Source organism: the organism of the source record quoted next, unplaced genomic scaffold, assembly GCF_019419815.1.
Source record: "Pyrus x bretschneideri cultivar Hongxiangsu unplaced genomic scaffold, Pyrus_bretschneideri_v1 Contig27, whole genome shotgun sequence".
Lineage (NCBI taxonomy): Eukaryota > Viridiplantae > Streptophyta > Magnoliopsida > Rosales > Rosaceae > Pyrus > Pyrus x bretschneideri.
This window is the reverse complement of record NW_025999579.1, coordinates 2,693,436-2,720,745: the sequence shown is the minus strand read 5'-3', so window position 1 is coordinate 2,720,745 and position 27,310 is coordinate 2,693,436. Positions and strand designations below refer to the sequence as shown.

The 27,310-nt window shown below is 35.5% G+C and overlaps 3 protein-coding genes across 8 annotated transcripts; 2 read left to right on the top strand and 1 right to left on the bottom strand.

The window, feature by feature from the left end:
* The first annotated feature begins 329 nt into the window (after positions 1-329).
* Positions 330-14,320, top strand: LOC103962959. The gene is made up of 12 exons (XM_048587639.1): positions 330-376; positions 709-859; positions 10,883-11,030; positions 11,426-11,699; positions 11,796-11,895; positions 11,993-12,117; positions 12,190-12,271; positions 12,356-12,488; positions 12,842-12,999; positions 13,118-13,570; positions 13,680-13,832; positions 13,911-14,320. The coding sequence occupies exons 3-12, from the start codon at positions 10,887-10,889 to the stop codon at positions 13,939-13,941; spliced, it is 1,653 nt and encodes a 550-aa protein (XP_048443596.1). The 5' UTR covers positions 330-376; positions 709-859; positions 10,883-10,886; the 3' UTR covers positions 13,942-14,320.
* Positions 14,321-16,419: 2,099 nt separating this feature from the next.
* LOC103931867 lies at positions 16,420-17,394 on the top strand. The gene has a single exon (XM_009341409.2). It carries the CDS (start codon positions 16,420-16,422, stop codon positions 17,392-17,394), a length of 975 nt encoding a protein of 324 aa, XP_009339684.2.
* A 747-nt stretch (positions 17,395-18,141) lies between these two features.
* LOC103931860 (formin-like protein 20) lies at positions 18,142-27,310 on the bottom strand. 6 transcript variants are annotated; one of them, XM_048587496.1, is made up of 17 exons: positions 26,724-27,301; positions 25,745-26,448; positions 25,445-25,666; positions 23,070-25,366; positions 22,779-22,905; positions 22,354-22,425; positions 22,083-22,181; positions 21,878-21,919; positions 20,880-20,960; positions 20,733-20,783; positions 20,568-20,649; positions 20,190-20,284; positions 19,885-19,956; positions 19,685-19,801; positions 19,505-19,573; positions 19,349-19,415; positions 18,142-19,146 (listed from the first exon to the last, which is right to left on the bottom strand). In XM_048587496.1, the coding sequence occupies exons 1-17, from the start codon at positions 26,794-26,796 to the stop codon at positions 18,995-18,997; spliced, it is 4,422 nt and encodes a 1,473-aa protein (XP_048443453.1). In that variant the 5' UTR covers positions 26,797-27,301; the 3' UTR covers positions 18,142-18,994. The 6 variants fall into 6 exon arrangements, 2 of the variants coding, with proteins under 2 accessions (XP_048443453.1, XP_048443454.1); XM_048587497.1 differs by lacking the exon at positions 21,878-21,919 and having other exon boundaries at positions 26,724-27,303; XR_007259624.1 differs by lacking the exons at positions 18,142-19,146; positions 19,349-19,415; positions 19,505-19,573; positions 19,685-19,801; positions 19,885-19,956 and having other exon boundaries at positions 20,224-20,284; positions 20,875-20,960; positions 26,724-27,309.

Here is a 27,310-nt window from a genome sequence, read left to right as displayed (position 1 = left end):
GCTTTTTTTTTTCTTTTTGTTTTCCAGGTTATAGATCTAATGTTCTTTTGTATACCAATCTTGGTTTAGTTTTCTTTTCTCTCATTTTGCACATTCATCTCTCTCTCTGCGTGTTCGTTCTCTGTCTTAAGCTCGATTATTTATTTTTATTTTATTTTTTTGGATTTTTTTGTATGCCCTTTTTTTTTCTTTTTGTTTTCCAGGTTTTAGATTTAATGCTCTTTTGTATAACAATCTTGGTTTAGTTTTCTTTTCTCTCATTTTGCACATTCATCTCTCTGTCTGCGTGTTTGTTCTCTGTCTTAAGGTCGATTAAATTTTTTTTTTATTTTTTGGAGTTTTTTGTATGCCTTTTTTTTTTCTTTTTGTTTTCCAGGTTATAGATCTAATGCTCTTTTGTATACCAATCTTGGTTTAGTTTTCTTTTCTCTCATTTTGCACATTCATCTCTCTGTCTGCGTGTTTGTTCTCTGTCTTAAGATCGATTAACTTTTTTTTTTTTTTTTTGGAGTTTTTTGTATGGCTTTTTTTTTTTCTTTTTGTTTTCCAGGTTATAGATCTAATGCTCTTTTGTATACCAATCTTGGTTTAGTTTTCCTTTCTCTCATTTTGCACATTCATCTCTCTGTGTGCCTATTTGTTCTCTGTCTTAAGGTCCATTATTATTTTTTTTTTTTGGGGTTTTTTGTATGGCTTTTTTTTTTCCAGGTTATAGATCTAATGCTCTTTTGTATACCAATTTTGGTTTTGTTTTTCTTGGAAAATTGTTTTTATCTGATTGTGGATTCGTGGGTTTTAATTTCTATCGTTTGTTGCAGGTTGCAAAGCAGGAAGTTCTCACCTGTAGCTTCAGTTTAAGGTACTGTTATTATTAGTTTTAGTTCTTAGAATTTAATGTTTTCAACTGATATGATAATTTGGTTGTGAAATGTGGGATTTGTGTTCGCCTTCTGTTGCGTATGTGATCTTCTCTATTTTTATTACTGGGTGGAGATTCCATGTATTGCGGATGTTTTTGGAAATACAAAAAATTTTTTTTAGCACTAAAGTTACATTGGTTGTAAAATGGTTTTGGAAGATGATTGTCTCATTATATAAACTGCATGTATAAGGATATGGTGAGAAAACTAATTAAACTGAATCTTGGTGATGATTTTGTTCTTCGGAAGTTGTTATAAAGCGATTCAATTTAGTTGCTATTTCTGTTTATGTTTCCAAACTCGATTTTTGAGAGGTTTTGGTCACCAAATTTTTATTGTTTTTATGGTTCATTTTTTATTAAAGTTTTTCAATTGTTTTATATTGGGTTGCAAATGTTTATGGAAGTACAAGATTTTCTGATTTTGTGGATGTGAAGAATTTGTGCATGCCGAGCTTGATAATGAGTCACCGATAGATAACAGCCCTCAAATTTATCAGAGTTTAGAGTGTGTGCATTGAACTCTTTAACTTACTAGCATTTCCTAAAAACAGAGCATGATGACTATTTTTCTAATACTAATTAATACCAATTTGCTAATTCATTACCTAACGCGAAATTAAAAGAAAAAGGTCAAAAGTCATGATCTTTTTTGTTGTTCTGGCCTTAAAAGTCTTCGGAAGTAGGAACTTAAAATACGACTTGCCACATAGTGGGAAGATGCAAGCATTTTCTGGATAGAGATTAGTGTTGTGATATGCCTGATTCATGGACACTTGGATACCTACGTGTATGTAATTTATTGTAAATATGTTAATCATTGTAAATGTGATTATAAATAAATTTTCACATGTATGTAAATATGTTGGTAATTATAGTTTCTGGTATCTTTTTGCTGAAATTGTTTTCGTCCTTCCTACAAAGCCCTGATTTCTGCTATTAATTGCTGCTGAAATGTGACTTTTCCTATTAGTTTTTTACCCTTCATATTTATGCTGCTCTTAGATTCCATTTGAATTAAATAATGTAGTTAAGCTTGATGTGAATTCTCCCTGGAACAATATCCTCAAATTTTGCTGTATCCTCAAATTTTTTATGATGTTTGTTGTGTATTTTGATGCCTTTTCTAATTTTTCCAATGTTTTATAAACATACGAACAATTCTTCTAGGCGGAGGACAATAGTCCATAAACTCTTTTTCTAATTATGCTATATATGGACTCTATTATAAATCGAATTTTTTCTCATGTGTATAATAGCTCACATGCATGGTAATAAAAACAAATGTCATTGCATAAATATTTTTGCCTTTGCATACGTTGCTTTTCTTCAACTTTGGCTTTGACCATCGTAAAACCTAAAAAAAGTGGTTGCTTTTCTTCAACTTTGGCTTTCACCATCGTAAAATCTAAAAAAACTAGCCTTATTCCTTATGCCTAATTTGACATACATGACAACCGTAGGGATGAATGAGAGAACGAAAGGGACTCATCCTCCTTTAAGTGCTTCAATAATTGCTATTGATAACTGGTCTCTCTCAACAAACTACAAATTATTCAGAAAAAAAAAAATTCGTAATTTACGTACTTACTAAAATGAGTATAAGTAATCTTATAACAAACACAAATTGGTTATTCAAACAGATTTATAAATATTTCTATTCATGTATTCTTTACTTATAAAAAAATAATTGATGTATGTTCTTTGTTGTTTCAGATTTTTAAGAATTTAAACAATGTTGCTCAAGTTTACAAAATTTTATCTTTTTAAAAACATTTATTGACATTATATTTAATTTTTGATTCAGAGAAAAAAAAAATGGTGAAAGAGATCGATCGAAAAGAACAACAAATTCTAGGAGGGGTTTTGGTAAAAGATTTAAGAAGATTGGTAAAAGCTCGAAAAGACGAACAGCTTCGAGGGACAAAATTGTTTTATTCAGAGACTGCTCCAGGACCCAGCACATCAAGAGCACAAAAAATAGAAAAAACAAGAATGGGTTTACGTGTTTATGGAAAAGGTGTCAATCGAAACAAGTTGGTCGTCCACACTATGTATTCACCTACAAATCGTAGTAATCCACCAAAAGAAAATGTTCAAAAAAACTGTTTTGGGTTGTACAATTGGATTTGCAAGTTTAAACGTCCGAAGAAGATTGGGATGCTCCTTCTTTGGTTCATCTCCACTGTAGTCATTTTCTGGATTTTAAAAAATATGTAAGGATCAGCTAGATTTTCAATTTTCAAAAAGGTTGTGTGAACCTTTTTTTGTTGTCTGATAAGTATAACGATGTAAACAATGAAGTGTTTTTTGAATTGTGAATATGTAAGGATGGTTGACTATAAGTGTAATGATGTAAACAATGAACTCTCTTATCAGTTTAATAATTAAGTGCTATTACTACTCATTTACCCAAATCTTTGTTAATAGTTGTATCCCTTGCAGAAGGATTTAATTTTTTTGGATATCTACTTTTGAGCTTTAAGTTTGCCATGTATGCAGCATTACTAGACCCAAAACAGCGAAGTGTCATGGAGTAATTAGGACTGTTTCTGTTCCTTTTTTTATTTTTTATGTTGAATTGACAAGTGGTTTTAAAAAATGGATTATTTTTTTACTGGGTTTAGTTTCTGTGTTTGGTTTGAGAGTAAATTCAGAGAGCTAAAAGGCAGTAAAGTTTGAATTTTTATGTTTAATGTTGTTTTGGCTTTTTTTCTGGATTTTAAAAAATATGTAAGGATCAGCTAGATTTTTAATTTTGAAAAAGGTTGTGTGAACCTTTTTTTGTTGTCTGATAAGTATAACGATGTAAACAATAAAGTGTTTTTTGAATTGTGAATATGTAAGGATGGTTGACGTATAAGTGTAATGATGTAAACAATGAACTCCCTTATCAGTTTAATAATTAAGTGCTATTACTACTCATTTACACACTTTTTTAGTTCTCATTAATTCATTGCTGCCTTTAAGCAAAAAAATATATATATATATAAATCATTTCTACCTTAATGCAATTTTTCCCTAATTTTGCGACTTCATATAATTGATGCTCATATTCCATTTACTATATAACAAAGATAATCATAATATTCAGAAATAATTCATGTTTTGCTTCAACTTTAATTTACCTTTATTTTTATGTTGTTTATGTTTATTCGCTGGTTGATCTATTGTTTACCTAGAGTTGTTTTTCTTTTTTTTTTATTTCATTGTGTCGTGTATGTCCTTACATTTGTAGCTTTGTTTGGTTGTTTATCTTTCTATTATCCAGATTTTTGCAATTAATTCCTCACACTTGCCAGTGATTTCTTTTGCAGTACTCCACTATAGTGATTTTTTGGATTTTAAAAAATATATAAGGATCAGCTAGATTTTCAATTTTGAAAAAGATTGTGTGAACCTTTTTTTGTTGTCTGATAAGTATAACGATGTAAACAATAAAGTGTTTTTTGAATTGTGAATATGTAAAGATGGTTGACGTATAAGTGTAATGATGTAAACAATGAACTCCCTTATCAGTTTAATAATTAAGTGCTATTACTACTCATTTACACACTTTTTTAGTTCTCATTAATTCATTGTTGCCTTTAACCAAAAAAAATATATATATATAAATCATTTCTACTTTAATGCAATTTTTCCCTAATTTTGCGACTTCATATAATTGATGCTCATATTCCATTTACTATATAACAAAGATAATCACAATATTCAGAAATAATTCATGTTTTGCTTCAACTTTAATTTACCTTTATTTTTATATTGTTTATGTTTATTCGCTGGTTGATCTATTATTTACCTAGAGTTGTTTTTCTTTTTGTTTATTTCATTGTGTCGTGTATGTCCTTACATTTGTAGTTTTGTTTCGTTGTTTATCTTTCTATTATCCAGATTTTTGCAATTAATTCCTCACACTTGCCAATGATTCCTTTTGCAATACTCCACTGTAGTGGTTTTCTGGATTTTAAAAAATATGTAAGGATCAGCTAGATTTTCAATTTTGAAAAAGGTTGTGTAAACCTTTTTTGTTGTCTGATAAGTATAACGATGTAAACAATAAAGTGGTTTTTTGAATTGTGAATATGTAAGGATGGTTGACATATAAGTGTAATGATGTAAACAATGAACTCCCTTATCAGTTTAATAATTAAGTGCTATTACTACTCATTTACACACTTTTTTAGTTCTCATTAATTCATTGCTGCCTCTAACCAAAAAAAAAAAAATTTAAATCATTTCTACCTTAATGCAATTTTTCCCTAATTTTGCGACTTCATATAATTGATGTTCATATTCCATTTACTATATAACAAAGATAATCACAATATTCACAAATAATTCATATTTTGCTTCAACTTTAATTTACCTTTATTTTTATATTGTTTATGTTTATTCGCTGGTTGATCTATTGTTTACCTAGAGTTGTTTTTCTTTTTCTTTATTTCATTGTGTCGTGTATGCCCTTACATTTGTAGTTTTGTTTAGTTGTTTATCTTTTTATTATCCAGGTTTTTGCAACTAATTCCTCACACTTGCCAGTGATTCCTTTTGCAACTGCAAACTGGTTAGCTTTCGCGCTTTTTACATATGAATTGGTTTTCAATTTAAACTTTGATCTTATTTACTTTCTTTGTTTTCGTTTTAGAGAATTAAAAAATTGTTAATTTTGGTAGATGTGGAGAAATGTTTAGGGTCTTAACATAATTTATATATGCTTTCTTCGATTTTGCTATTTTGTGCCTAAAACCTTTACAATCTTTGACAAGATTGCTAAAATTAAGTGCTCTTTATATCTGGTGTTAGTCAAATTTAAGTAGATTTTTACTTATGCGATTATATTTTGGATGCATTTGTGTTTTTAATGCACCATTTTTTACGTGTGGCGATTTAATTAGTGAATAAGGTGTAGTCATTCGTATGTTTTTTTTTTTTATTTGCGTAGTGTTATGCCTAGGAAACTCAGAATACCTGGGAAGGTTGCTGAAATTCAGCATGCCAATTTGCGCATCTGTAATGGTGATGTTTATCCAGATGATGTGGTTTTGCAAGATGTCCCAACTTCTTACGATCAAGAATATAACAATGTTTCAAACTCTTTACTATCACATGACAATACAACCAATCCTGTTCAACCATATACATCTGTTTTGAAACAAAATGCATCTGTTAGCGATGAATTCAACTCATCTTCGTCTGTTGCTAGCACTTCACATCAAATCACCGTCCCTATTTTTCTTGCAAATGATGTCACTTTGCGTGGTATATTGGTCACTGATAGTGAAGCTGGTCATTCTGTTAGAAGCTCACATGTGATTGGTCAAGCCGCTTATCAAAAAAAAAGAAAACGTATGTGCTCTTACAATATAATTATCTTTGCATTTTTTTTGACTTATTTAAAAACTTAACTTTTGCTCGCTGCTTTGGGGATGATTTTGTCGCTCTTTCTTTTCATAGGTGGTGTTCCAGATTATATTGATTTTGGCCCTAGAAATTTTCAATGTCAATATTGTGGCGCTTTATTTTGGTCTACAGAGCGGTTAAAAACAAACGCTTCTTCTACTAGAAGGCCACAATTCACTGCATGCTGTATGAGTCAAAAAGTAAAATTCCCACCTGTTAAGCCTGCCCCTGCTTATTTGGACCATCTACTAAATCCAACAAATTCTCAAGAAAATTCACATTTCAAAAAAAATGTTAGATTGTATAATTCAATGATGGCATTCACTTCAATGGGGGCTAAAGTTGATGCATCAATAAACAAGGGTCAAGGTCCTTATGTTTTTAAGATTAATGGTCAGGTGCATCATTTAATGGGTTCTTTGTTGCCTCCTGAAGGCGAGAGCCCTAAATTTGCCCAACTCTACATTTATGACACTCAAAATGAAGTCAACAATCGTATGAGTTGTTTTCCTCATTCTGAAGCATCTTCAAAACTTGACGAACAAATTGTTGGTGGGCTCATTAAAATGTTAGATGAGTGTAATGAGTTGGTTCAATTATTTAGACTTGCAAGGGATAGAATTAATCAACAGTCAGCAAGTTCTTTGCGCTTGCGTTTGTATGGCACAATGAGCAACCATGATGCGCAATATAATCAACCAACATGCGACGGCATAGGAGGGTTAATTGTTGGGGATATCGGTCAATTTCACACCGAAAGAGATATTATTATTGAACACAAAGCCACTGGTCTACAAAGGATAACAAAGTTGCATCCTAAATATATGGCTCTTCAATATCCTATTCTTTTCCCGTATGGTGAAGATGGATACACCAAAGGTCTTCCTTGGAATCCTGCTTTTAAGGGGAAAAAACCCAAGACTGGTGGGGTGTCTATGAGAGCATTTCTAGGTTACCAAATTCAGGATAGACCAGGACAAGATAGCACCCTGTTGAAGGGTGGCAGATTGTTTCAACAATATTTAGTAGATGCATATGCCACACTTGAAGAAGATAGACTTGATTTCATTAGGACAAATCAAAGTTCTTTGAGAACTGAGCGTCTTAAAGGAATTCATGAGGCGTTAAAAAACGGAAATGCAAGTGGTTCAGACATTGGTAAAAGGATTATATTGCCAACTTCATTTACTGGCAGTGCTAGGTATATGATAAATAATTATCAAGATGCCATGGCTATATGTCGTCACTTAGGAAATCCTGACTTATTCATCACCTTTACATGCAATGCTAAGTGGCCAGAAATTATTGAAGATCTACGTGAAAGACCTGGTTGTAAGGCTGAAGACAGACCAGACATCATATCCAGAATTTTCAAAGCAAAACTTGATCATATGATTAAGTATATAAAATCAGGAAAACCTTTTGGCAAAACTGAATCTGGTTAGTTATTCACTTTTCCCAATTCTCAAGATTATTTGTTTGTTTTCTCTTATGAGCATAAACCTTAGGCGCTTCGTTTTCATGTTTTTGTCTTATTTTTCTCCGAACAGTTATTTACACAGTTGAATTCCAAAAAAGAGGTCTCCCGCATTGTCACATCTTGGTTTGGGTCAGTAAAGAGTATAAATGTCATTCTCCTTCTGATGTGGATTCAATCATTTCGGCTGAAATTCCTAGCGAAGTATTTGACAAAGATGGGTATGATGTTGTTGCACAGTATATGATTCATGGTCCATGCGGTCTTGCAAATGAAAAATCTCCTTGCATGAAAGAAAAAAAATGTTTAAAGAAATTCCCAAAACGTTTTGCAAATGAAACTACTTTTGAATCTGATGGTTTTGTCACATACAAACGTAGGGAAATGGAGAATTGTTTTGTTGTTAAAAATGGAGTCAAGCTTAATAACGCATTTGTTGTCCCTTATAATCGTGAATTGTTATTAAAGTATCAAGCTCATATAAATATTGAATCGTGTTGCCAATCAATGCTTATTAAATATCTTTTCAAGTATATAACCAAAGGTGTTGATAGAGCTAGAGCTGTTTTTGAAGATCAAGAGTTTAATGAGATTCTAGCTTATCTAAATTGCAGATATTTATGTCCTTATGAAGCAGTTTGGAGATTGTTACAATTTCATATTCATTTTAGAGAACCAGCTGTTCAAAGATTATGTGTGCATCTACCTTCTGACCAAAATGTTGTCTTTAAAGACAATGATAGTTTAAACTATGTTGTTAACCAACCTGATCTTGAAAACACAATGTTAACAAAATGGTTTGAAATGAATACTCAAGATCCTAATGCACGCCAGTTGTCTTATGTTGAATTTCCTTCGAAATATGTTTGGAATAGTGAGAATAAAGAGTGGACTCGAAGGAAAAATGGTAAATCTCTAGGTAGAGTTGCATATGTTCACCCTGCTGCCGGTGAATTATACTATTTGAGATTATTGCTTAATTATCAAAAAGGTAGCTTTTGTTTTGATGATTTAAGAACAATTAGAGGTGTTCTTCAACCCACATTTCAGGCTGCATGCAACTCGCTTGGCCTATTGGGAGATGACAAGGAATGGAACAATGCAATGTTAGAAGCGATGGTTACCGCATCATCGCATCAATTGCGACAATTGTTTGTTACATTAGTTTTGTTTTGTGATGTTGCTGATCCAGCAACTTTGTTTGAGACACATTGGAAAATGATGTGTGATGACATCTCGATAAAGATGATTAATGCTTTTGGCTTGCAAGATATGTCTAAGTATGAGGATGAACTTAAAAATTCTCTTTTGTATGAGTTAGAAAAGTTGTTTGTTGCTTCAAATAGTTCTCTATCTAAGCATCATCTCCCAATTCCAAGCAAAGATGTCATAGATAGACTTAAGAATAGAAGTTTAAGAGAGGAGTTAAACTACGACACTGAATCATTGAAAGAGCAACATTCACAGTTGGTTGCACAATTGAATAGAGAACAAAAAATTGTTTATGATAGTGTCATAAAGGTAGTTGATCATAATAAGCCTGGTATGTTTTTTGTTCATGGACATGGTGGGACTGGTAAAACTTTTTTGTGGACTACTATCATAGCTAAGATTAGATCAGAAAACCATATTGTTTTGGCAGTAGCTTCATCTGGAATTGCCTCCCTTTTGCTTCCTGGAGGAAGAACTGCACACTCTCGATTTAAAATCCCTATTAGCATTACAGATTGTTCACTTTGTGAAATAAAAAAAGGAACTCATCTAGCACAATTAATTAGTGATGCAGCTCTTATTGTTTGGGATGAAGCACCAATGAATCATAAACAATGTTTTGAAACTTTAGATAGATCTCTTCGTGATGTTCTCAAAGGTTCAAAACCAGGTTTTGACGATTTGCCATTTGGAGGAAAACCAATTCTCTTTGGAGGTGATTTTAGACAAATTTTACCTATTGTCCCAAATGGAACTAAGGCTGACATTGTTGAAGCTTCGTTGACAAGCTCTTATCTTTGGCCTTATTTAACCATTTTTTTTCTCAAAGAAAACATGAGACTTTCAAAAACAGGTTTGAATGAAAAGGAAAAACAAGAGTTGGCTGATTTTGCTAATTGGATATTACAAATTGGAAACGGTAGTGTCGCTAATTCTATTTTGTCAACTGATGAAGAAAATTCTTGGGTTGAAATATCAAAAGACTTTCTCATTGATTTTGAAGACAATCCCATTGAAAACATGGTTTCAGCAGTGTACACAGATTTTCAAAGAAATTTTCATGATGTGTCATATTTGAAAGAAAGAGCTATTGTTACACCGCGAAACGACACAGTGACTGAAATAAATGATTTTATGTTAACTATGGTGCCTGGTGAAAATCGCACATATCTTAGTTTTGATTCTGTGTCTTCTTCAACAGAAAATGTTGAAAATCTTGATATACTATACCCATTAGAATTTTTGAACCAACTTGACTTACCTGGTTTGCCACACCACAAGCTAGCATTAAAAGTCGGTATGCCAGTAATGTTGCTTAGGAATTTAAATCAAAGTTCTGGATTGTGTAATGGCACAAGATTGGTGGTGATGCAATTAACTGATAGAATTGTGGAAGCAAAGATCATAACGGGTAGCAACATTGGTGAAAGAGTTTACATTCCAAGAATCATTACTGAGTCATCACAAAATAAATATCCGTTTACTTTGCGAAGAAGACAATTTCCTCTCAGAATTTGCTATGCAATGACAATTAATAAGAGTCAAGGACAATCTTTGAAGATTGTTGGGCTATTTCTATCTCAAACAGTTTTTTCTCATGGACAGCTCTACGTTGCATTATCTAGGGTCACCTCAAAAAAGGGTCTTAAAATTGTGATTGCTCATGATTGTGATATGCCTTACGGATACACAAAGAACATTGTTTATAAAGATGTTTTGAATCGTTTACATGAAGGTGTGTTGGTTTGTGTTTATCCATTCATTTTTGTTTTTCTCTTTTTACCTATTTTTTTGAATTCTAATGTATTCTTTGTTTCATTTGTGTGTTGTATGATTTTAAAGTTTTTATTTGCTTTTAAATTTACTTTGTATAGATTGATGGAGCATATGCCAATTCGTCTTTTGTTACCATACAACCCAATAAGCAAACTACAAGTTAGGATATGCAGAATTTGGGTGACAAAAAATATTGGAGCTGATCGTCAACCTGCAAGTTTGGACTGTGTCTTTGTTGACAAAGAGGTTAAATCTTTACACTTTTTTTTTCATTATTAAATAGGTACAAATTTATATATGTCGAAATGCATTTATCATACAATTAGTATTAATTCAATTTTTCCTTCTCATTTATTCACATTCCATCTGGTTTTTTATTACAATTTCAATCTTTAATGCATATGAGAAAATATTTAAAATCTACATCATTTTATGCATATTTTTGTATAAATGTCAATCTTTAAATTTTCAAATCTATTAAATAGTAACTTTGTTACTTTGTATGATTTGCTTTTATGCATATGTTACTATATGCTATAGCCATACAAAACATGCTTTATACATTATTTGATATGTGATTTAATGCATTTTTTGCTCATTTAAAAACTAATCGATCTAATTTTGTTTTTCCCATCCAAAAGGGACATGCAATTCAAGCAACCATGAAACCCTGGGACATCCAATTCTTTTTGGAGCATCTAAAAGTTGGGATCGTGTATGAAGTAGATAAATTTCGTGTTATCCGCAACAGAACGTCAAGCAAAATTGTCCCTCACGATGCTATGCTTGAGTTAAACAAAAACACTAGCATAGTCCCTGTTGAGAAACCAAATCAAGTGATACCAATGCATTGGTTTAATTTGATTGAATTTGATAACCTTGACCAAAGAGTTGATAAAGATGTACACCTAACAGGTAAATCGTCTAATTTTCACGATTGTCGCTATTCTAAAATCATTGTTCTTAGTTTTTAACTTAATAAGCTGATTCTTATAACTGTATCGTATGTAGATGTTTTTGGTTGTCTAATGGCTTTACAACCAATTGAAAACATCACTGTGCAAAATATTAGAGTTGAAAAAAAGCGAGACCTGCAACTTCAAAATACTAGGTAAACCATACTTCTCTTAAACTATAATTACATGTTTATACATATATACCCATATAAAAATTACATAAATAGTTTTGACTCCGTTTTGCAATTGTAGAGGTGAACAAGTTACAGTTACCCTGTGGGCAGAAACTGCAACAAACTTTCAAGAAGATGCATTAAAATCACTTTCACCTCCTGTCTTCATTGTTTTGACTTCACTCAAAGTGAAGAAATATAAAGGTTATATCTTAACAAAATCTAAATGTTATCGTTTTTCTTTTGTATTTATAATTGTTTTCTTTGTATTTATAGGAAAACCTGTTCTGGGAACCACAGGCTCAACGGTTTGTATTTTCAATCCTGATATCCCACTACTTTCAGAATATGAACAAAAGTGAGTGCACAAATCTTATTTAATATTTATTTTCGTTTTTAATTTTATAGTGTATATTCTTGGACCTAAAAATTTGAAACTCAGGTTTGAATACCTCAAAACACCCATTGAAACTCTACCAACTTCTGCTGAAAAATATGGGAAAAGTACTACTATCGTTGATTCAGAACAAAAGACAATTGCAGAATTGCTTCTTCTTGATCCGACATTAAACAAGGTCAATCCACCATCACTAAATTATCTCATATTTTGTCAATTGTATTATGCAACTACTTTGCAATTGATTGGTTGTTGTAATTTGGAAATCACATTGTTTCTTAGTCTATACTGTGTTGTGTATACAAAGTGTCATGTTGTTTGTTTGTTTCTTCATTTATAAGCTTCAACACAAAAAATTAAACAATTTATATTTTGTGATTCAATATACATTTTCCAAATGTCATTTCATGACCAAAATCTATATTCTACTTTATATTTTGTGTGTAAATGCATTTTATAGGGTGCAAATGTCATGTTTGTGATTTTGTTCTCAAAATGTCATTTGTATTTGAAAATTTTATATCATACCAGAATACAAGTTTCATGTGTCAAGCAACAATTGTCGATTACGATCTGACAAATGGATGGTGGTACAAGTCGTGCCCGTATTGCCACAAAAGTGTGAGAAATACAAATGAAACCTTTCAATGCTTTGAGCATGGGGTGCTAAAAAAAATGCCTGAACCATGGTAATTTCCTAATTTCTTCTTTCTACATTGTTTACATCTCTTTGCAATCAATATTGTTTTTATTGCAAATTTTTTAAACTGCAAAACACATCTCATGACATTTTCATCTCTTATTTAGGTTTAAGATGAATTTTATTGTGGATGATGCCACAAATCAACTCAACTTTTTAGTGATTGGAAGGACTGCTGAAAAACTTTTGGGTATTTCTTGCCACTCTTTGGTCATAGAAGAAGGCTATGATGACTCTTCTGTCTTGCCACCACAGCTCCAAAAATTGGTTCACAGCACAAAAAAATTCCTGCTCCGTTTTGGAAATCAAAACAATGAGTTTGGCAACACCGACTTTGTTGTTCATGGAATAATTGAGGAACAAACATCAGTTGAACCAAAACTTAGTTCAATTGTACCACGTACACCTGCTAAGAACATTGGAAAACAAGTTATTGATGCAACAACCCCTCTCCCTTTTACTACCCTTGAATCTCAGACTCAACAAATCCAATCAGCTGCAATAAACAAGGGTGTAAAAAGAGCACTATTTGTTGAAAATGAACCTTCAAAAGCTCACAGGTTAATTTTTCCTTTTCAAGTAATGTTGGTATTTCATTAAACAAAAACATCATGTATGCACTTTATAATGCTCATTTCCATATTTTTTAAATTTGACATGTATTCACAGCAAACATGATGAGGGGAGACAACAACTGTCTACTAATTCAACCAGAATCTCAGCAGAATTCTCTAACTTGGTTGTCCCAAAAGTTGAACCTGCAGACAAAAGTCCGATCAGTGCTTTAAGAAGTAGATCACAGGCAAAGAAAATCAAAGACAGGTATAGTGACATATTGTTTACAATAATCTATGCCAACTTGGACAATTACTTACTTTTTTGTTCTATTTTGCTGCTCAGTGTTGGAGATGTTCATTCGCCAAAGAAATGAACTATGGAAGACATCGTGATGGACTACTGCAAAGGATCAAACATATATATTTTTTGCTCATCCCACTAACATGGACATATACTTTTTGCGAATTCGACTACTAAAGTCAACTAATGTACATACCATAAAAACATGTTTATTATGTTTTGCAACTGTTGGAATGATACAAACCCCTGCAGAACATGTATTTTGTCATGTTGTATGAACAAACAAAATATGTGTAAACTGCATGGTACTTCAGTCTCTAATGCAAAGACACTATATTTCGTCCTTGCAACTATTGTCAACGTAAACTTTCATTCAAGTAATTTTGATTGCATGCTGACTCTCAATATTGACTTAATACATAAGCAATGTAAATGAAATTACTTTTTCTATAGATCAATTCACCCATATCTTGCTTTTTCTTTCATTTGGAGCTAACTGTGTAAATATGTGATTTTGTAAACGTTACTCATGTTAAACATACGTTCTCTAACTTGCTACATTATTGAATGCAATTATATTACTAAAGCATTTTCAATCAATTTTCTATGAATATTATTCATCATCTAAAAACCCGCAGCAAAGCGCGGGCATTCATCCTAGTCTTATTCTAAACCAATTTGTATTTAATTTATTTCGACATTTCATTTTCCTTTTTATTTCGTACGTAGCTATTATTATAATTATATTGCAAGCTAAGAATTATACTATTCCCACGTGAAACATTACAAACTAAGGACTACTTTACAGGTCGCGTGAAGGTCAATTGTTTGTCTATTTATCTTAGAATTTACTTTCAAGAATAATAAAGTTAACGATAAAAGCCCCAAATATTTAAACCTTAACAAAAAAAGTACTCATATAACTTTGTTTAATGGTTATGACAAAATTCAAAATTTTCTGTTTTGTTTGTTTAAACAGAGTTTTTGCTTGGTTAAATGTTCATAAAATAAAATAATGTAGTATATTCAACAATGCAAAATCTATTTTTGAAAAAAAAAGAGAGTAAATTCATGAATTTTACTTGGTTAAAAAAATACATAGATTACAATATAAAATATTTTAGAAAATAAAGAATACCTTAATAAATTTATAAGTTATTAATTAGTTGAAAATTAATAAGGTATTAGTTAATTGATAAATTAATAAATTATTAATTAACTGATTATTTAATATTCTCTATATTTATAATTTTTTTTCCTATAGAAGTTTAATTATCGTAACTTGCGACTAGCTGATCTCTTTTGAATTAAAAAAAAAAAAAAAAAAAAAAAGAAGAAGAAGAGAAGTATTCTACCTTTTATCTTTTACAAAATTCAGGCATGTATAGATATGTTTGGCAAACAACAAGATCTACCTTTGTCTTCTTAGAGTTGAGTCTTAGAGTTGAACTCAAATTTTCATATATATGATAATTCATAAATTAGGAGATTGTTATTAGTATTTAGTATTCTAATAGTCATCCTACATTCTTATTCTAATAGTCATCCTACATTCTTTCTTCTTTTACTTTTTATCCTGGAAGAATGCAGAATAACTTTTTCAAATACTATTAAACATGGGGCGGATCTGTGACACCACTTTTTGTATAACTATTGACTCACATTTTTGTGGAACCTACTCTATAATGTGTTTTAATAATTGAAACCATTTATGTTTTAGAACATCATCAATAGATTATCCTTACAAAACATTAGATAAGTCGAAAACCATTAAGAAATTCATTTGTAGCGAAGAAAATGGATGAATACGGCTCTACAAAGAAACCCTAAACCCTTACTCCAACAGTTATATAGGTTCAGATTTAGGTAGTTTTTGGTAGACATGATATTTGAGGGGCAGACCTAAAACATAGACACTTAGTATCGTTGAAATATATTACAAAGTAGGCCCCACAAAAACGTGCGTAAAAATTAGTGTAAAAAAGTGGTGCCACATATCCCTCCCCAATAAGAATTTCCAGAAAAATATGTAGGGTTTACATTTTCATATGATTTTATATCCAAATCAAAAAACAGTTCTTTGAAGTTAAGTCAAGGGAAAAAAAAAAATGATGCTATCATCATGAAACAAAAAAACAAAAACAAAAAAACAAAAAAAAGTATACTTGAAGCAATCCAAAACAAAGGTTTCTTTCTACTCAAAATTTTACTCAAGAAATTGCCACAACATCCTCCTTTGTCCAATTACATTATTGGGAATTTGGAGATTACAAAGTCATAAAAGGCTCCAAATATTTCTTTGATGAAAACAATAGCCTTCCCAAACAACTCCACCTCTGCAAATTTGTTAGTTTTAGTTGTTGGCCAGTCCTTGCATCCAAGACACCAACCGAGAGAGAGAAAGAGAGAGAGAGACCCAATTAAAAAATTTGGGAAGAGAAGAGAACCGACATTTCTCTTCTAATACACACCCAAATCTGTGATTCACACACCCAGTTTCATACCAATTTCCTCTCCCTTGGAGTGCAAGAAGGCTCAAAAAGTTCTTGCAATGGAAAAGGCAGGCAGGATTATCAGAAAATCAGTCCACACATTCCTTCTAAACTACCAATACTTCACCTCAATTGCAGCAGTCATTGCCTTACCATTCTCAGCCTCAGTTCTCATCTCACAAGCACTTCTTCCGTCTAGCTCCGCCCTCTTGCCCGCCGTCTACAACCGCCTGCACAGCCTTTTTGATGCCGCCGGCTTCCCCCCCTCCTTGGAATTCTTCACCATTCTCAACAACAAGCTCTCCCAAACCATCACCTCCTCGATCTTCACATTCCCATTCTCCCTCACCTTCCTCCTCATAACCAAAGCTTTTGTAATCCAATCTCTCAGCCACCACCAAAAACCGAATACCTCGCCACACCCATCGTTTCTTTCCACAATTTCTCTCTACACCCCACTCCTCCACACTCATGTCTACAACTCGTTTTTGATCCTCTCTGCCAATGCAACAGTGTTTTCTCTCTTGTTCATCGCCTTCAATGTCCTCGAAGGACTCGGTTTCTCTTCTCGGAACACCCTCCTCTTCTTATCGGTATCTGGGGCAGTTCTGTACTCCATTGTTCTTGCCAATGCACTCATAATATGCAATCTTGCATTGGTTCTATCAGGTGCACAAAAGAGTGGCGGTTACTTGGCACTTCTCAAGGCTTGTCTTTTGATCAGAGGAAGAACTTCAACGGCTCTCTGTCTTGCTCTGCCTGTCAGCTTAACCCTAGCTGCAGTTGAAGCATTGTTTCAATACCGCATCGTACGAGCTTATCATTTCGCAGGAAAGCTTGGATCTTCCATGGCTATGGAGGGTGTTTTCATTGCTTATTTGTACTCAATTCTTGTTGTTCTTGATACTACTGTGAGCTTTATGTTCTTGCAAAGCTGCAAGCCTAGTTCTCGGCGGATTGAACACAGAGACGACGAAGAAAGTCGTGGAGATTTGAAGGCTGTCAAAAGTGCTTCCATGAAAGTGTTTCCATGAATTTTGGTTCAAGAAATTCAAAGGACCCTTCAAACTTCAAAGTTCAAACCAATCCATTTTTAGTTCTTTCTTTGTTTATACAGGAAAGAATATAAAAAAGGCATTGAAAAAAAAAAAGAAAAAGAAAAAAAAAAAAGCTTATTATTATTTTATTCCAATTTAATTTAGTTGCTTTGTTAAGTTAGACTGTCAACTTTAGCAGTGTGGATGATACATTTAGGTCTCTTTGTTTCTTTATACTTTTTTGTTATTCAAGTTAGTTTTGTGTTGATTTATTTATTTTCTTTTAAATTATGGACCAGCAGTTGACAGATGCTTATAAATCTTGATTAGTTTTGTGTTGGCTTAGCATTAAACGAATAATATCGGTCATATTCCAATGTAAAAGTACTGGAGTGATTGAGCAATATAAAATTTACATCTTGCAACCGTTTATAAATTCTTACAATTCATGCATGAAATTTCATAGATGTTTCGGCCTGCGTAAATTGTTCTCTAATTGTGTCTGCAAAAGATCTTGTGAAAACTCGCGATCGCATTTTTTATGGCATTTTTCCAAAAAATGTAGCGCAAGGATTTTTCATATTGATTTTGCGAAAACTACAAAAATCATTCGAAAACATAATTTGTAAGCATTTATCATTGTTTGATATTTTATAATTTCTGGTGTCTCTCGACCTCGCACCATTATTTTGTAATTTCTCTTTTCTCGGGCTATTATCCCCTTTATTTAACCAAAAAAATACATTTCATGAATGAAGTACACTTTTCGACTAACAACCATAAGGAAACAACAGTCAGTTTCTAAAACCAGCCTATACTTATTTTACAATTACCCTAAAAAATGAAAGAAATTCCCCGTCGTTCGTCTAGTTTCTTTCTGAACCTGATCACCTATACAACGCCTATCACGACGGGGTCTCCTATCCAAAATTTCAACGTAACGAGGAACTAAATTATATGTTACACGAACATGAATTGAATTCTAAACTACAGAGAGAGGGGTTAGCGTGATTTGTACAGGATTTAACGGTACAGCAGGAATGCGGGTGCTTTACAGATCCCAACGGCATCTTCCTTGGTGTGTGCTGTACATTTTATGCCAAACGAATGGTGAAAGCCGAAACCTGATCGCCTAGGCTGAACCGAGACTCAACTTTGCTCTCACAAGGATGCCAGAGGGGACAGATCCGACATCATGATGGCAGCGGAAACCAGATTGCCTCAGGGAACCCTTGCTTCTCAATTAATGGATAGAACTGTCGAGTGAAAGCCAAGGTCCGGTCTCTTTGTATGATATCCCGCATGATTGATCAGTTGGCGTGATCATCCGATTGAACATCTTGTCAAGCATGTATAGTTAAGATTCATGCATAGTTCACAACTTCGAATGCTGCAGGACTCGACCAGTTGCCCTTTCTGCCCTCATCCAAATAAATCTCCAAGGGCTTTCCGTTGCACAAGCTCTGAGAAAGGGATTCCAACCAGGGTCCTCCTTGCAACTAGTTAGGAACACTGCGACCGAACACTGGGTCCTAAAAGCAAGTATGGCAGGAGAGCTCAACTTCCCATGTAGCGATAGAGTGACTATAATCTTCACCTATTTTGGTGGTTTTTTTGTGAGGTTAATGCCCTTGGCCTTTTCCATTTCAGCTTCCTTTTCGACTTTCTTCTTCTCCAATTCAGCCTGTTTGACATTCTCTTCGTGTGCTTTCCGAAACAACTTAACGAAATTTATGAGAGTCACAGTAACTGCAGTCATCAAAAATGGGTTTTTAATATGATGATAGTTAGTTTCAGAATGTCAACATGAAAAAAGTTAATTACAGATTGTGCGCATCCAGAAAAAACCCCGTCCCATAAAAAACATAAAGGTTCCACCGAAAACATAAACTCTCTTACCAAATCCAAAATTTAAAAACTTAAAAAACCTTCACCCCCATCCACTACTAACCTTGCTCAAATGGACAGCGGGCGGGATCCTCACCAAAATACAATGCAAGTGCATCTGCATTTCTACCCTGTCCACCAAAAGCAAATGACAATGCTGAGATCATAAAATACAAAATAAGACCGGCCACAAGGACACAGTTGATAATTAGCGTATTACCACCACAGAATATAGGTTCGTCACAGATACCACTTCGGTCTCAGCAACAGTAATGAACTCTTTCAATGTCTAGAAATTCAACAATAAAAACAAATACCAAAAAAATTGTTAGGGAACCCATAAAGAAACCAGAAGAAGAAAAAACTGGCCTTTTAGCATTAAAAGGGAAAGATTTAATACCTTACGGAAAACCTCTGACACAGGGCCATCATTTTCTGATGCTGTCAGCTCCTGATTGAGCTTTTCCAACCCCTTGATTATGGCTTGCATTTCTTCTGCTAAAGACTTCAATTGTATCTGCATGGAAACAAGATTTGTCACATACAAAATTCAACTAAAATGCTTACAATTAAATTAACACCAAGGAAACAAATGGGCACCTTTGTTGCAGGTTCCAGGCTGACAAGGTCCTGGTGAAAATCAAGAAGTCCCGGTGATTTAGATGCAAGGATCTAAGACACAAGAAAGCCAACCCTTAGAATCAAAATTTGATGGTAAGTTCTGCTTACACAAAAGACACAGACAACATATCCATCTGAGAGAAAACTTGTATCCAAAAACATTTGGCAAGAACGAGAAATTTTGCACGCAATCATCTCTTATTTGTTAGTTCTCATCAGACAATAACGCATGAGTGTCAATATATTCACTCATAACCCAAAAAAAAATAAAAAATGAAACATACCTTACAAAGATAATGCATGAGTGTCATCTTACTAGTAGACGCACGCGTATCATAGAGCTTCAGTAGACTGTCTAACTTAAACCCAACAGCAGCACCTGTACAAATAATTTAACAACTCATATCATTTCACAAAGGCTACAAAAAAATAAAGCTAAGCGCAGATAGGAATTTAAAATGGAATACGAAATAGTTGGTTTCAAATAAAGGATGCTTCTGCCGGTAACTCTTAATTCTCCAGCATGTTTCACATAATTTATCTTAATACTTCCCAGTCTACAATAATACGTTATCTTAAAGTTCTTACTTTAAGCAACATATAAAACAACCTTCCTACATGCTCTAAAGTCAACAAACATAACAAATTCCAATATAACATACCCCTTGCAGTTCCTTGGTTCAATGTGTTCCCTAAAAAAAGAATCTTCTTCATAATCTCCTTCAACTTAGCAGAGTTCCGAACCTAATTTATCAGTAAAAGAGTAGCTGAGTTAATATCGGTATCTATATACTGCAGGAAGTGATTCATTATTAGTACTGACATACCTCCTCACATGCAGAGTTTACTGTGTTCAAACTTCTTTTAAATTCCGAGACCTGCAAAAGAGGTCAAAAATTAGATAATGATGCAAAGAGAAAAACATTGGGTCACATTTACTAACATCAGGAACAAAATAGCACATACTACCAAACCTGAGTGCCGAACTGAATCTTGAAAGAAAAAACTCTCATCTTTGACTCCACCCGAGGCACTTTCATCAACTCCAAAAAATACTGAAACATTACAAATATACAGAGACTTTAAATATCTGACAATTAGTTATAGCTGTAAATATGTAAGGGAGATTACAATCCAATATGCACTCAAAACATCTGACACATAACTGCTATTATTGAAATTCTCCGAGCAACATAAAACATAACAATATTCAAAAACTTAAGTTTATGTAATGCAGAGCACTACTATCACAAAAGTTGGGAATATCCCCAAGAAACTAATCTGAAATGATTCCACCTAACCATTCAATAAAGTTTATGTAGTGCCTCACTAATTTTCTTTGTGGTTTTCCTGTATCTAATTAAGACACCGATTAAACCAATAGAAGTGTAATTTAGCATCTTACACAAGGACAAGCAAATTATATCCCTTAAAACATTACAAAACATATCATTTCTTGGTATTAGATGGAAAAATTCCATATATTGTACGCAAAAAGAATTTGGTCCATCTCAAAATCTTTTATTTTTCAACAGTAAAGGGAAATCATTTATTGATGTTTACCGATTATCAGCCATCTTCAAGTCTTCCATTGCCGCCACATTTACAAGTGTAATAATATTGGAGGAATATTTTTAAATTAAACTGAATAAGTGGTGAATGGACTAATCTCTGTCTCCTTAATATTATAAATTAATAAAGCACAAGATCATGGGGACACAATAACATTTAAGTCATAATTTATAATATTCAAAATCTGGTCAAAGCTTTTTTATATGGCACAGAAAAGGCCAGCGACTTAGAGCATCTCCAATGGGAGATGCACAATCCCTTGAATGTGTAACATACATTTTTGGTTGGCCGGAAAGCTCCAATGGAGATGCAAAATATCCATCTTACCATTGGAGATGCTCTTATAGTCATTAATCTACTAAGACAAATACTTCGAGAATATACTATGATCTGGTTATACCTTTTCACACTTCCCCAGGGTCTCCTTGTCACCAGTGTAGTTCTAAACGACAGAAATCACAAGCAAGAAAATATATAATTGATGAGGAGATGGAAGTCATTTCAGATTGTAAAAAGGGACTATAACTGTGCAAAAGGACTATAAAAATAACCAACAAAATCATTAAAAAAAAAAAACAAATTGTAAAAACGAATAAAGGCCACACCTTAAGAAGTTCCATCTCTTCTTTAGTAGGACAAAATTTAATTAAATTTTCCACCTGATCAACATCTAATACTGAATCATCCATTGCTAAAACGGCAGCCTGAGAATGTGCATATAAATACATAATCAGCTAAGTATGAAAAGTGTTCATTTACAACATCAGCATTAAAAACATTAGGGAAGTAAAAGCCAATTGAGAAGACTCATCGGATAAGCAAATTATCTATATTCACGAACCACAAGTAAGAAGAAATTCAACTGGATCAGCTTACCATCATATCAGGAAGTGGCATCTTAACTTTTGTGAGCATAATTTCTGTGTTGTTTGCCCTTCTCAGGTCAATCTACAATGTGGTACAAAGAGAATCACAGTAAGAAAGTAGAGAAGTAATAGCATCGGACATTATATTGAAAAATGAAGAAAAAAAATATTCATCAGAACAAATCTCTGCTTTAACGAATATAGCCAACACGCAGCATCGTGCACACCCAACTTATTAATATAAGTGCAACTATACAACAAAAACTCTGGCGACATGGAGGGATGGATGATAGATGGTTACATTCTAACAGAATGATCAAATCCCATAACTGGTAGGAAGACCCAGAAAGTATAACAGGAAAAGAATCCCCTTTAACAAGCATAACTTTAAGAAGATATGATTTTACAGTAAAATAACCAATTGTACAAAATTACCAGTTGGACTTTCTCAGGTTTAGAACCAGCAGACTTGCGGCGCCCTCCAGATTTATCTGAGTTTGCAGGCTTTGGAACTATAGCAGAGAAAAGGCTCTCTATCTCTGACACATCAAATTCTGGCTCACTAGATTAAAAGAGAAGCACATTAGTGATTTGAAATGAACAATCCGAAACAAAATACAAGGTTGCATGTGTTAAACATGTAAGATCCATCAAATCGACAACATAACTTTATGGCAGAAAACATGCTGCTAATGGAATGATAAGTTGAAAAATAAGATGCAATACTTTTGAGTCTCTCCATGTCTTTGCAGTTCCTCCCACAGGCTTCCATGCAACGCCCTTGTCACCTTGCTCCAATGTAGTGGTTTACAAGAGGACCGTCGGGGCGCTGTGGCAGGTATCCCACGTCCGCGCCCTCTACCAGCAGTAGCTCCTCTGGCACCTAATGTGGGTGGCGGTGGAGGAGCACCACCAGGAAGTCCAGGTGGAGCAGGAGGCCCAGGAACACGACCTCCTGGAGGTGGTGGTGGAGGTGGTGCTCCAGGCAGTGAGGGAGCGCGACCTCCACTTGGAGGTGGAGGAGGAGGTGGTGCACCATGTCCTGAAGGTGGTGGAGGTGGTGGAGGTGGCCCCCCATGCATTGGAGGGGGCGGTGGACGTGGGGCACCATACATAGGAGGTGGCGGAGGAGGTGGGGCACCATACATAGGAGGTGGCGGCGGAGGGGGGGCCCCCTGCATTGGAGGTGGTGGTTGTGGTGGAGGTGCTCCCTGCACTGAAAATGGTGGTGGGGGTGGTGGAGGTGGAATTCCACATAATGGTGGTGCCGGTGGTGGAGGTGGAGCTCCTTGCATTGGATGTGGTGGGGGCGGGGGTGGCGGTAAAGCTCCACGTAATGGAGGTGGGGTTGGTGGACGTGGAGTTCCTTGCATTGGAGGTGGTGGTGGGGGTGGGGGTCGTGGAGGTGCACCACGAGTAGGTGGTGGCGGGGGAGTAGGTACTCCAACTCCAAAAGGCTTGGATGCATTTGCAGCAAAAGGAGGTGGAGGGGGAGGTGGCGGTGGTGAAGTTCGAGAACTTGCCACCATAACACAAGCAGCTGAAGAGTACCCAACCTTCCAAAGAGATGTAGAAGGCTGTGGCGAAGGGGCAGAGGGAGGTGCAGGGACCAAAGCTATACCAATATTCTGCGTGCTAGATGATGAGGCATAAGGAGGTGGAGGTGGAGGTGGTGGTGGTGGCAGGGGAGGAGATGGGAATAAGGACGAGGCTGAAGAGGACTTTGAGAAGACAGAGTTAGCACTTAGCAGAGGTGGCAGTGGTGGCGGTGGAGGAGGTACAGCTACCTGTGACAATGGGGTAGCTGGTGAAAAAAGCATAGGAGAAGTGTACAATGAAGATATTTGAGACATAGGTGGTGGAGGGGGCGGGGGAGGGGGAGGGGGAGGAGGAGGAGGAGGTGGAGGTGGAGGTGGAGGTGGAGGTGGAGGTGGAGGCGGAGGGGCCACTACTGGTGCATCAATATGTTCTGTTTTAATAGAGGAAGGTTGTGTCTCTTGGATTGGTGGTAGTGTTGATGGCAGGCAGGATGTGGATGCCTCTGTAAGTGTCTCTGGTGCAGACTTTGAATGCTTCAAAGGGTCCACCTTACCATTTTTCAGTTCAGTTTCCACATCCTTTGAAACCACAGTTCCAGAAGAAGCTTTCAATCTAGCATTTGCATTTGTATCTTTTGAAGAAGCAGTACTGGCAAAACCAGCTGGTGCACTATTATATCTTGATGGTGGATAGTAAACATGCATTGAATTAGTATAAGAGCCTTTGTTAGGGGGAATCCACCTAGATACCGCATTTGGTTTTGCTATTTTTGCCGAAGTGCCCTGAGTTTCTTGTTGTTTAGTCTTCTGTTTTGCTACTGTAGTTTCTGCACCTACTTTTGCGTTAAATGAAGGCTGTCTCTTATAAGCAGGTGGCTGCAATCTCTCAGATTTCAGTCTAGAGACCTCAGCACTTGGTTTTGATTGTGCAACCTTGGTCTCTAACCCCTTCCTTGGACAGCAGTCTTCTTCATTAATTATATCTTCCATCTCTTCCAATTTCAGACACCCCTCTTCTACCACTTCCTTAGATCCAGTATGACTCCGCACATCAGCAGCAACTGGGATGAAATTTGACTTCATATCTCCATCATCCACAGCAATGTCTTTCACTGCATCGACATTGGAATCCACCTCATTGAGCTTGTACTTCACATCGTCAACAGCAATGTCCTTCACCGCATCAATATTAGAATTTGCCTTTCTGTTCTTTCTGTGCTTCCCATCATCTGACGTACAGTCTACAAATGCCTGACGATCTAAATCCTCCTTCCAGATTTTTTTCTGATCTATGTCTTTAGGAGTATTGTCGTGAACCATGGAAGTGTCTAAATCCGCCTTCACTTCGTGTGACTCCAATGCATTGCTAAATATCTCTTCCACCTCAAAAAATTCCTCGGGTGATGCATTCCCTGCCTCGCTTTCTTCACTTGCCACAACTGTGGTGATATTAGGCACAACAGCATCAGCGTCCAGAAAAAGTACCTGATACAGATTTGAGTATGCATTTAACTCCTATAGCTTCAGAAAAGGACACCCATATAAGAATAAACAATGACATACCTCTGCTCTAAAGTCCTTTGGAAACTGATCCTTGGCATGCCAAAGAATATCAATATCATCACGACCCAGCATCAGTATATTTGATCGTACAAATGCTGTATGGAACATAACCCGGAGCATCATCTCCTCGCGAACCAGATCTTCATCTAGGTGGATGCATTCAAGAACCACATCCCCTCGAACACGGCAACGAATATCAATTTTCACCAGCACACACTCTGCCTGTGATTAGGATTCATAAGAACGCTAAAAAATATATCATCTTATTCATCAGATTTTGTTGCATGAAGTAGACATTACCTGTACATAGAGGTGGGTATTCTTTTCATTCCTTAAAGTTGGAAAGAGAAGCTTAGAGCTCCTGTTAGCTGGTGTAGAAGGATCTTGACCAAAAACACGTATAAAAGGCCTGCAACCTTTTCCGTCATCAAAAAGCGGTAGATTTCGAAGTATCAGACAATCCAAAAGTAGAGGTGTATCTGATGGAGGCCATTCAGAACCCAAATTTCGTCGCGAAATGTACTGAAGATATCTCATCTGCGAAGGCTGTGGGTTTAAAGGAGATAAAATATTGAGAAGTTCCCTAGGAGCCTGCTTGTAAACCATTTCAAGAGTCTTCTGCTCCCCACTGTATTGTTTACGGTACAACAGAAGACCCGCAAGCATAAACGCGAGAACAGGCCATCCTCCTCTTTCACAGTGCATCAACAACACATTCTGTTGCCCCTCCAATGACAACCAACTCTCACTCGAACGAAGGAAGTGATGAATCATCTCTAGTGGCAACAGCGGGCACCCCTCATATTGCCGAGGGTAATCCATTACTGTCATGTCATACTGCGTAAGCACGTCGGAAATTTGGCTCCTCTTATCCCCTTCTCTGAAGTTAAACACCATGAAAGAAGCATCTGGGAAGTAGTCTTGCAGCTGTGCTACAATGCCACCCAAGTATACTTTGTACTCATCTTCTTCCAACACATCGGTCGAGAAGCAGCAGTCGAAAACTGCAAAATTCGGAGCCAAAACAAGTTAAAATCAATCCACATTACACTAAAAGGTTCACAATTTTGAGCTAAGACAATCCACAAACATATATAATGAGCGAAAAAACAAAATTTGATCGAATTCTAAGCAAATTCAATCGCATTTCAACAAGAACCCCAAAAAAAGACTCTGAATTTCCATCAAATTCAACCGCATTGGCCCAAACATCAACAGATTGAGCACAAAAAGACCAGAATTTGGCAAAATTCTCAAGAAAGACGAAACGGCGACGTACCGTACACCCGCTCGGAGATCTCAAGAAGCCGATCCGGCGGCTTCCGATAGAAGAATCGTCTGAACAGCGCCATCTGATGGCGCTGTTTCTCCCCCGATCGGATCCAAAACGGTAATCGAAACCAGCTCCAATTGGATCACAATTCCGATCCCTAGCAATATACGCAGCCAGATCTCGCCGATTCTTCAACGGTCCAAAACCCGACCCGAACGAGCCAAACCCTTCCGGCGAAACGAAAATCCCGAAAGAAATCGCCAATTGAGAAAAAATCAAAGGGGGGAATTGAATTCCCGAGACGAAGTGAGGGAGTGGGGGTTTTGGGAAGGGAAAGCAAAGGGAATTCTAGAGAGAGAAAGAAGAGAGAGAGAGAGAAGATAAGTGGACTGAGAAGGAGAAAGCAGCTACAAGACCCGACCCGTCTTCTTCTCCTTGTCTCCGTGGGGGCACCTCTGTGTGTCTTCTGCAACTCTCGCTTTCTTTTTTTATTTTTTGTTTAATTTAATTTCCTTCTTTTTTTTGTTTTTCCGTCTTTCGGGTGGGGCAGCGCGGCGGAGGGGGGATCGGCCGGCAGCTGTCCGACGTGGCAA

Excerpts from the sequence above, each read along its gene's own strand:
- LOC103962959 (XM_048587639.1), top strand. The coding sequence starts at position 10,887 with ATGGAGCATATGCCAATTCGTCTTTTGTTACCATACAACCCAATAAGC. Across the intron at positions 11,700-11,795 it reads TAAAGATGTACACCTAACAG|ATGTTTTTGGTTGTCTAATG; the intron begins GTAAATCGTCTA and ends TATCGTATGTAG. Across the intron at positions 13,571-13,679 it reads GAACCTTCAAAAGCTCACAG|CAAACATGATGAGGGGAGAC; the intron begins GTTAATTTTTCC and ends ATGTATTCACAG.
- LOC103931867 (XM_009341409.2), top strand. The coding sequence starts at position 16,420 with ATGGAAAAGGCAGGCAGGATTATCAGAAAATCAGTCCACACATTCCTT.
- LOC103931860 (XM_048587496.1), bottom strand. The coding sequence starts at position 26,796 with ATGGCGCTGTTCAGACGATTCTTCTATCGGAAGCCGCCGGATCGGCTT. Across the intron at positions 26,449-26,723 it reads GATCTCCGAGCGGGTGTACG|TTTTCGACTGCTGCTTCTCG; the intron begins GTACGTCGCCGT and ends CGAATTTTGCAG. Across the intron at positions 21,920-22,082 it reads AAGAGATGGAACTTCTTAAG|AACTACACTGGTGACAAGGA; the intron begins GTGTGGCCTTTA and ends TCTGTCGTTTAG.